The following is an 11,022-nucleotide window of genomic DNA, read 5'->3' on the forward strand; positions in this document are numbered from 1 at the left end:
GAATGAATAGGTGTATCCAAACTTTTGACTGGTACTATTTATCATTTCATAGTATGGAAAGTCAACAGGATTTTTACATTGGGCCGATTTGATTATGCTGATCCGTGCGGCACCGGGCATAGACCCGTTAAGTAATTGGGCAAAAGCAGGGAGGGAGGCACGCCTTTCTCAAATCAAACCGCGCTGCTCAGTCATTTTGTCAACTAGTTTTCATTGGGAAGGCAGATATAGCATTTTTATCAAAAGCAATCTCTTTTGCATGAGAAAACAGAATCCTAGTAATTACTACACATTGCTTTATTACCTCACTTGTTTTTGAGCCGATTTTGGCGTGGGCTTTGAATGGGTCTCGAATGCAATCAACTTTCAGCCAATCGAAAACACGCCTACACTGGCGTGCCTGGGTGGGATTAATCAAACCCCCTCAGTGAAATTACTGGTATGCTCATATGGCTGCATCTCAATAGTCTACAGTGGCCTCCTCTCATTGTCTCCTCTGATTTGTAATGTGTCGTAATATTGTTTTTAAAAAAAGGCTGTCCTGCTCCCCTCCTCTCTTCCTAAATTTCCCGCACAGTCCAGTTAGTTTGGCTGTTTGGCCTTAGTTATCTTAGTTTTAAGGGATCCTGAGTGGCGCAGCGGTCTAAGGCACTGCATCGCAGTGGTAGAGGTGTCACTACAGACCCGGGTTCGATCCCAGGATGTATCACAACTGGCCGTGAACAGGAGTCCCATAGGGCGGTGTACAATTGGCTCAGCGTCGTCTGGGTTAGTGGAGGGTTCAGCTGTGTTAGGCCGTCATTGTAAATAAGAATTTGTTCTTACCTGACATCCCCAGTTAAATAAAGGTTAAGTAAAAAAATAAAATAATCCATAGCTGCCATTCCCAACCAATCAGAGTGCTTGAAAAGGCACATCTGGACACTGCACCCACCCACGCACACATCAGAGTGTTAGACACATTTCTGAGGACTGTTGTGGACAGTAACAAGAATACATTAATTGGGTGTGTGCATCGTAATGTAAGTTGGAGGTGGGTTTATTGGATTTATTTTTTACATGTGTAATAATGGGTAATTACCACAAATGACTTAGTAACTTTGATCAGTTTCAACCATATGTTCTATTGTACCGTTGTTACTATTATTTCATGTTGGTGTTGCCAATACTGCTTGGCATATTGTTCATAGAATGTAGCCTTGTGCCCATTGCCATACGTGTCATTGTTTTATTGGTAACATAGTTTTCATATGTGTATGATACTGTAGTGCTTACCATAGTAGCCTTAGTTAATTCAAGTGGTTGTTGCGCTTCTCCCAGACAGGTCTTGGAGGTCATTGTTTTATTGGTAACATAGTTTTCATATGTGTATGATACTGTAGTGCTTACCATAGTAGCCTTAGTTAATTAAAGCGGTTGTTGCGCTTCTCCCAGACAGGTCTTGGAGGTCGCACATACGCAGAGTAATTTGCGACCCTGTGGCTCAAGGGCAGATCAGATAAGACCTCAGCACAGCAGGCTCTCGCACCAGGCCGGAGAGAGAGGGTGCCATAAGTCTTTATTTTGTCAGTCTCAGTAATAGGTTTCTCTTTCTCTGACAAGAGGTTCATCTTTAGGTTATTGTTTATGCTACTAAGATTATAGCCCTGTTTATAGCTGTTATAATAGCGTAATATTATGGTTATTCATTCATGTTCATATATCCTGTCTATATAGCATAATTATCATAATTATCACGCTTTACTGATACTGTTATGTATCAGTAATTGTAATTGTCGAACCACAATTCATTCGGATTAACACAAATCCTATTCCACCAAGATTCACTCCCAGTCAAGATTCATATGAACTGACCAAAAGTATGTGTGTGCTAAGAGGAAAAGGAAAACAACCCTTAAAAGGTTGTCAGCATTGTTCTTACCGCACATCCTGTGGAGGGTCAGAACCCAAATCACAGTCAACATAATTGTACAAGCCAGTGAGGGCATTCACAGCTGACTGCTCAGATGGATGACGGCACACCAGCCAAACGTTTTTAGAAATAGCAAAAGCCTTGGTTATATAGTGCTTACTGACCACTACATTTAGCTTGCTTCCATATATTGATTTTTCAGATGCAGATCAAGGGAATGAAACGGGAGTGAGGAAGTACATGTTTTTCATTGGGATGCAGCCCAACACTGTCCAATCCCAGCACTCGAGGGAAGGGTTAGCGTAATTACGTAGCCTGTTAAACAAGTACGTTGACTAGCGAGCGGGAGATTTTAGTTCAAGCAATAAAAACTAGAGGTAAGTGGACGCTGTTATCTAACGTTTGGATAAATCCTATCCCATGAATTCTGGTTCGACATGAGCTAGCTACTATTTTGAGTTAAACATTTGGATGTAAGCCAAGTCACTCACAGACATGCCAGATCATGTAATTCAGTAGCTCAGCTGAACGAATTAGCCTAATAATGCTAGGTAACGCTACATTTCATGAATATCAGTCACATTCAAAGACTGTACAAGTCTCTAAACAAGAAATACAACACTTACTAGTAGGTGAACTAGCTAGCTAAATCTTATTTCACTTAGTAAGTGAATAATTCTTTGATTACTAGATGCATGAACAGGCTGGAAAGGTCAACATCAACAACTTGACCAGCTAACGTTACTGTACTGTACTCAACTGTTGGTTGCAATTTCCGGTTGTGTAACTTCTGTTGATAGTTAGAATAATTTCTTATTCCCGATCGGGGAAAAAATCCTGTCGTGATCAAGTGTGTTTCAGTAACTAACACAATGGAAAGTAATATTTGCCTCGCAGTTGTTTTCTCCTCAGTGAAAAATACTTGTTTACTAGCTATATAGAGTTATAACTCTTGCACCGTCAAAACGTTCTCCCCTTTGAAAGACATACCTCACCTGTCCATAAATCAAGATGGCTGTGAGGAGCGAGGCCAGAGTGGAGGTAGAGGAGGAGGAGAGCTTTGGACCACAGCTACTGAGCAGACTTGAGGTAGGTGTTGGTGCATTTTTTAAATATTTTTTTTAACCTTTATTTAACTAAGCAAGTCAGTTAAGAACAAATTCTCATTTACAATGACGGCCTACATTTGCAATGTTTCCTACACAGCAATGTGGCATCAGTGCCAGTGACATAAAGAAGCTGGAGGATGCAGGCTTCCACACCATTGAGGCAGTGGCCTATGCCCCCAAGAAGGAGCTGCTTAACATCAAGGGGATCAGTGAGGCCAAAGCAGACAAAGTTCTGGTTAGGTCACCTTCATTTTCCAATCTGAGTTTTTATTTTCTGCTCATTTTGGGTTGCCCACAGTTCACATTAGGTCTGATATTATGACTGTGGCTGATCTTCCTCTATGGTATTTTCTCCAGGCTGAAGCTGCCAAACTAGTGCCCATGGGCTTCACCACAGCAACAGAGTTCCACCAACGTCGAGCTGAAATCATCCAGATCTCCACTGGATCCAAAGAGCTGGACAAGCTGCTACAGGGTGAGGCTGGGATCTATGCCAGTTACCTAGATTTTTAGAACTGTTGTCATGACTCGGGACATGATTTTTGAGTTGCCCAGATGTATTTTTTGTCATCGTGTGCGTGAAAAAGGCTTTCTCTCTCTCTCTCAGGTGGGATAGAGACAGGCTCCATCACAGAAATGTTTGGAGAGTTCCGGACAGGAAAAACACAGCTGTGCCACACCCTTGCAGTCACCTGCCAGGTACTTGTGATGATGCCATTTTTTTCCCCCATACTAATAAAGGCAGACTTGGCTGTATACTCCTATCTCATACCAATCACATCTGCTCACAGAATATGACGATAGCACTCAGAACATTCCGTTTTTGATCTATTGTGCTTTTCCCCAACTCAGTTGCCCATTGACCAGGGTGGTGGAGAGGGAAAAGCCATGTACATTGATACAGAGGGGACCTTCAGACCAGAGAGGTTACTGGCTGTAGCAGAGCGGTGAGTTCTCTCATGGATCAACACAATAACAATGGAGTAACTACTGGGTTAAATGACACTGACAGAGATTGAAATTTGGAGCCACACTATTCCTCTACAGGAATAACGGGCATCAATTTCTGTCTGTTCAGAGTTACCATTGCAAATGCAGTACTTCCTTCAAAAAGCTGTATCACACCAGAAGATACTGTTGTCTTTTATTAGGTATGGACTTGTTGGGAGTGACGTTCTGGACAACGTAGCCTACGCTAGGGCCTTTAACACAGACCACCAGACCCAGCTGCTTTACCAAGCCTCAGCCATGATGGCAGAGTCCAGGTCAGGCCCATCTCCCTCCCTCTTCCTGAGGTTTCCGACCATTCAGATGTTTTTCCATTTCTCACATTAATTGCTTTCCTTCCATGTAAATACTGTTGTTTATGACATGAATTAGTGATCTGGAATAATGGCAGTACCCTCAAAGAAATCCTAGTAAAGTACTCCTACCTCTAGTCTGCAGTGCTATAGGTCTCTAACCATATGGCCCCTTCTCTCTCAGGTATGCCCTGCTGATAGTGGACAGTGCCACAGCCCTCTACAGAACCGACTACTCCGGGAGGGGAGAGCTCGCTGCACGGCAAGGCCACCTGGGACGCTTCCTGAGAATGCTGCTAAGGCTAGCAGACGAGGTAAGTCCAGGGCTAGAATTACAGGGGTTTTGTCTGGTCGCTGAACTCCTTACCTATTGTGTCGGTCTAATACAATATGTTTATATCAGCAATGTTCTGAACCCTTCTCTGTACATCCATTTGATGTTTTTAGCGTTCATGGTATGGTCGTAACGCAAAAAAATTGTTTTGACTCTCGCCTTGTCACAGTTTGGTGTTGCTGTGGTGATAACCAATCAGGTGGTGGCCCAGGTAGACGGTGCCGCCATGTTCTCAGCAGACCCTAAAAAACCTATCGGGGGCAACATCATGGCACATGCCTCCACTACGCGGTGAGTGGCTCCATTGACTCTCTTGTACTACTACTTGTACTCTTGTTCACATTCTCATGGTTTCAAACATAGCATACCAGTCATTAAGCCACTGGGTTCTAAAAGAATACAGCTAGCTATCAAGCTAAAAACCGCTCCTTGTTTTCAGACTGTACTTGAGGAAAGGCCGCGGCGAAACAAGGATCTGCAAAATCTACGACTCGCCCTGCCTCCCTGAGTCTGAAGCCATGTTTGCCATCAACGCAGATGGGGTGGGTGACGCCAAGGACTGAGCTCAGATGGCACCATACCAGGGAGTGAGAGCATGGCTGCATGTGGCTATGCCCCTCACTCGCTACCATAGACTTGCACAATGGCAGCTCTTGTGTTTGTGTGTACACACTTCCCTGAGGTAAGAGCTAAGAAAATGACTAATAGGGAGATGCTGGCCATAACTGTTGTGTTGATATGATTTTGGACTGTCCCATTACTGAGGGAAGAATGCATTCCTACAGTACAAGAGGGTACTGTGCATAGAGAATGTTGCCTATTGCCCTAAGGAGCACAGTGATTTGCCCATGCTTAGGCTTACACTGGATACTCATTTTGTATTATACAGTATATGGGCCTATAGCGGCTTTGAGAATCAGAGGGAGCTCAACTTCACAGAAATGTGACATTTTTCACCAACCCAATGGACTTGTAAAATAATATTTCTATCTAACTACACTGGTAGACGTGGACATATTTAGATGTATGTTTGTGGTATTGTTTTGTTTGATTTTGTTTTTCGAGGGTGTCTGATTTTTCTACCAGTGTTTTTCATTTAAACCATCTTTGGATTTGACATTCAACTACATCAATAGATCAATTCTATTTATTTGTCAAACATCTGCTCTTAATAGAATAAACATCAGTACATGCCCCCTTACTAACAAGGTTTGACACCCTTAACGACTACATTTTCTCTATTTGTTTGTACGTTCAAGAACCATAGTTTCTGTATAAGACTCATTGTATTAAAATTTTTTATCATTAGATCTCCTGACTACATATAAGTTATTTTAACTCTGTTTACATGATTCCACCAATTGACATGGCATCCATTTGAAAGGACTGTGTATTAGAATGTTAAAGTAATATTTCTGTATCACAAAAAGACATCTCAGCGGTATTGACACCAATTGAGCTGTCATGGGACTGCAATATAATGGCTTAAACCATATTGAACCATGTCACAGTGACGTGATATGAAGTGGCTTCTGAAATTGACACCTGTAATAAAGAGGAGCAAAAATAAATAATTCAAATACTGAGCTATATTGTTTACTAAGAAATTGGGGGAAATTATATTTTGTAATAATACAATTGCTCAGAGACATTTTAGGGTCAAATTTAATACCTCACCTTGCGACGATTAAAAAAAATATATATATATATATTCTGCTTATGCACCCTTATTTTGATGCAAAACCCACCACTGGTGTGCATGGCCAAAGAGCTCTATTTTCATGTCATCTGACCAAAGCACCTGTTCCAATTTAAGGGCCAATTCCGTTTAGCAGACTCCAGGCGTTTACATTTGTTGGATTACATGAAAATATATCTCTTTGGCCATGCACACCAGTGGAGGGTTTTGCATCAAAATAAGGGTGCATAAACAGAAAAGAAACGCATACCTACTGTAAAATATAGTGGTGGAACTTTGTTATGGGGCTATTTGGCTTCCACTGGTCCTGGGACCCTTGTTAAGGTCAATGATGTCATGAACTTTACCCAGTACCAGGACATTTTAGCCAAAACCTGGTTGTCTCTGCCAGGAGGCTGAAAGTTGACCGCAAGTGGATCTTCCAGCAAGACAATGACCCCAAGCACACTTCAAAATCCACAAAGAAATGGTTAGTAGACTACCAAATCAACATTTTGCCATGGCCATCTGTCTTTAGACTTGAATCCCATTGAAAACCCGTGGTTTGAATTGAGAGGGCAGTCCATAAGTGCAGACGAAGGATATCAAGGATCTGGAAAGATTCTGTATGGAGGAATGGTCTAAGACCCGAGTGGTGCAGTGGCACTGCATCTCAGTGCTAGAGGCGTCACTACAGACACCCTGGTTTGATTCCAGGCTGTATCACAACCGGCTGCTTTCCTCTCCAGACAGCCAAAGCAGTCTTCCTCTCCAGACAGCCAATAGTGGAAACCGAGACACGTTTTAGTTAGCATAGGATTGGGTGCACACTAAAGTCTTTTAAATGAACCCCCGAGTCGCTATGCATTGATACTTATAAAATGTAAATTCTTAGACTCTTACCATGTACATATGTTTGTCTTGTTTTATTTGTTTGCTAATCAATAATTGTTTAATAAAATATCAAATAAAACCACAGACAAAAACATTTTAAAGTAGGAAAGCATAGCAAGACAGAGGTTAATTTAAAAAAACTTGTCTGCTGCAACTCTGTGGAGGAATTCCTGTACTTGGTAACAAGTCAGCCCCATGTCCCAACAGACTCCCATAGTTGCGGTGATTCCATTGATTTATTTGTTGCGTGAAATGAAAGGGTTCTAGAAAAACATGTTTTTCAATGTCCATTAATATTGCTCTGCAGTCTGCACAGAATGACAAGTTTACAGACAGTTTGTTTAATCTGTCTGTCATTTTCTCTGTAGCACAGCCTTGAGGATATTAAAGATAGTATCTGTGTTGGTGATGCCTTCTCAATGCAGGAAATTGCTGATTTTAGTCAGTACACACACAACTCACCCAGCTCCATCAACTGAAGCATCCCCAAACCACAGAACATTATTTAGCCACACAGAGAGACAGCAAAACGTCCAACACCTGGGAAGCTAGGAGCCAGAAAGACCAACATATTGGGGAACAACTTGTGAGTAATTTGCGTAATTTACTGCTTTTTAAAAGAAGCTCAGAATCTACAGAAAATGTGTAGTGTAAAAAAATGTGTAGTGTAAAAACACATTCCTTAGTGTTACTTCATGGACCCTAACTATGCTTTCTCCATTTACTGAATTTCTGTATGAATTTACAACAAATACCCAAACACCACAGTGTTGGTTTATAAATGTAAAACCTTTGGCTGCCATGGATTTACATTGTGCAAATGTATAGTACTAATGCCATGTGTTCTCAGTCAAATAATGAGATCATTGCATTTCCAGTTGGGAGTACCATGTGGACGAGCCTCCCCGGGCGGTTCTGGACAAGCTGGAGAAGGTGGTTACCATGTGGTTACCATGTGGACGAGCCTCCCCGGGCGGTTCTGGACAAGCTGGAGAAGGTGGTTACCATGTGGACGAGCCTCCCCGGGCGGTTCTGGACAAGCTGGAGAAGGTGGTTACCATGTGGTTACCATGTGGACGAGCCTCCCCGGGCGGTTCTGGACAAGCTGGAGAAGGTGGTTACCATGTGAACGAGCCTCCCCGGGCGGTTCTGGACAAGCTGGAGAAGGTGGTTACCATGTGGTTACCATGTGGACGAGCCTCCCCGGGCGGTTCTGGACAAGCTGGAGAAGGTGGTTACCATGTGGACGAGCCTCCCCGGGCGGTTCTGGACAAGCTGGAGAAGGTGGGCTTCTCTGTGGTGACCATGACAGGCGTGGGGTAAACAATGGTTTGGTGTCTGAACAGGGACACCATCATGTGAAAGTTGTTACTAACCACTTGGTCTCGCTGCAACAATGCATGAGTGTTTTCACCAGTCAATTAGACCTGAACTACTGCATTCACTGTGTGTTTGTTGATTGGAGGGGTGTCTATGGTCAGTGATAACTTGGGTAAGGATTCACTGTGTGTTTGTTGATTGGAGGGGTGTCTATGGTCAGTGATAACTTGGGTAAGGATTCACTGTGTGTTTGTTGATTGGAGGGGTGTCTATGGTCAGTGATAACTTGGGTAAGGATTCACTGTGTGTTTGTTGATTGGAGGGGTGTCTATGGTCAGTGATAACTTGGGTAAGGATTCACTGTGTGTTTGTTGATTGGAGGGGTGTCTATGGTCAGTGATAACTTGGGTAAGGATACACTGTATGTTTTTTCTCTAGAACATATGTCGGTGTAATTTAATTGTTGATTATATAATATGACGTGGCTACAGTATTAGATGTGCCTACAGTACTGATGTCATAGTGTATTTACAGTAAAATATAATTTGGAGACATTCAAACAAATTGCACTTTGATGAAGCTACATTCACTACTGTACTACTGTGTTACTAAATTGTTGCTTGTGACAAATCCTATAGTATGTTGCACATTTGGTATCATGTATTTTTTGAGGCCTCAATAAATCATAAAATAAAAATAGCCCAGTTGTGTTTTTGTGTTATGTTTTCTCATCAAATGCTATTTATTTATGACGGCAATGTTCCAATCTACTGTATTCCTCTTGCAAACGTGTGGCCTGATTGGTGGAGTGCTACAGAGATGGTTGTCCTTCTAGAAGATTCTCCCATCTCCACAGAGGAACTCTAGAGCTCTGTCAGAGTGACCATCAGGTTCTTGGTCACCTCCCTGACCAAGGCCCTTCTCCCCCGATTGCTCAGTTTGACTGGTCGGCCAGCTCTAGGAAGATTCTTGGTGGTTCCAAACTTCTTCCATTTAAGAATAATGGAGGCAACTGTGTTCTTGCGGACCTTCAATACTGCTGACATTTTTTGGTACCCTTCCCCAGATCTGTGCCTCTACACAATTTGCAAACATTTAGAAAAAACTGTTTTCACTTTGTCATTATGGGCTATTGTGTGTAGATTGGAGGGGAAAAACAATTTAATCAATTTTAGAATAAGGCTGAAACGTAACAACATTTGGAAAAAGTCAAGGGGTCTGAATACTTTCCGAATGCACTGTAGATCCTTTGTAGTCAGCAATAGGGGAGTGATGGCTTCCCACAAGAGCACAAAATGTGTACAACTCTAGATATCTTTGAAAAGCGAGTCAGATAAAGAGCTGTTTTTGGTCTTAAAGGAGCACTGTTTTTTAGGCTTGAATAAGCTAAGTAGCCAATATGCAGAGGGTAGCATAATTTGTCTGGTTCTGATAATGGTATGGGAATAATAATGCATTTTATTTTGTAAAGTGGTTTCTTGCATCACACATCACAAAAGCATTTCCAGTCACCTCCTTATCTGGAGAACAAGTGGATTAACAGGTTAATGTCAAGCCCTGCATGTTTTTTCAAACTTCTCATGGAATGTAGGTCTACATTGAACACCACACATTGGCTACTATTGTAGGCTGAATGATAGAACAGCTATTTCCATGATAAAATGTTATGGGATGCATTATCTCCATTGTTTTTGATGGTAGGCAACTCTGGTAGGCCTACATTATGATCGACTAGCCACAGTAACCTACTTGAACACTGTCAAAACGGAAACTGAAAGCCGGGCACAGCCTCAGTACTCACAGTAAATGCTTGCTGGAAGTTGCACAGAATTTTCCACAACATTCAAGTTTGCGCTCAGCAGACCTGAAATTTGCTCAGTGCCGAAAAAAATGAGAGGGAACACTGGTCACTGGCAAAGTAAGTTTTATTATTTGGTTGTTTGCTTGCTCTCTTTCCACAGCCCACAGTAACAGTAACTGACACAAGTGAACAAAAGAGCTTATCTGGTGATTGGCATTCCATATTGGCTACAGCAGGTCTATGGAGTGCAATGTGTGAGAACCTGCCTCTGTGCATTTTTCACAAGCTTCAGATTCATTTGGCATTGCTCATCTCCTTCCTTCTGCTGCTAAGGAGAAATGTGTATAGAATCTAAACGGTCCTTAAATGGTAGGTTATATATTCATTTTGGTTGATATTTGATTGATACCCTTCAGAGAGACAGCATGTTCTTAAGGTGTGAGAAAGAGAGTTTGTTTTCATATTAGATCAAGCTGATTATGCAACCAGTCCTTATCTAATGAATGTGAGAAGCAAACAGGGTTTGGAATGCAGGTCCCCTGACCATGTGTATCTAACAGCCGCCTCTAAGAAATCAAGGTGTTCAACTGGTGATTTTGTAATGCAATTCCTTTTTAATATTGGAGGGGTACATTTTTTCACTGGTCATGATCTGTAAAAGCCCAGGACCAGA

The 11,022-nt window shown here is 42.1% G+C and overlaps 1 protein-coding gene across 1 annotated transcript; it reads left to right on the forward strand.

The window, feature by feature from the left end:
• Positions 1-2,227: 2,227 nt before the first annotated feature.
• LOC139415180 (DNA repair protein RAD51 homolog B) lies at positions 2,228-5,966 on the forward strand. The gene is made up of 10 exons (XM_071163073.1): positions 2,228-2,289; positions 2,897-3,001; positions 3,119-3,256; positions 3,379-3,496; positions 3,629-3,720; positions 3,874-3,968; positions 4,173-4,286; positions 4,507-4,636; positions 4,826-4,947; positions 5,096-5,966. The coding sequence occupies exons 2-10, from the start codon at positions 2,924-2,926 to the stop codon at positions 5,217-5,219; spliced, it is 1,011 nt and encodes a 336-aa protein (XP_071019174.1). The 5' UTR covers positions 2,228-2,289; positions 2,897-2,923; the 3' UTR covers positions 5,220-5,966.
• The last annotated feature ends 5,056 nt before the right edge of the window (positions 5,967-11,022 follow it).

Source organism: Oncorhynchus clarkii, chromosome 8, assembly GCF_045791955.1.
Source record: "Oncorhynchus clarkii lewisi isolate Uvic-CL-2024 chromosome 8, UVic_Ocla_1.0, whole genome shotgun sequence".
Lineage (NCBI taxonomy): Eukaryota > Metazoa > Chordata > Actinopteri > Salmoniformes > Salmonidae > Oncorhynchus > Oncorhynchus clarkii.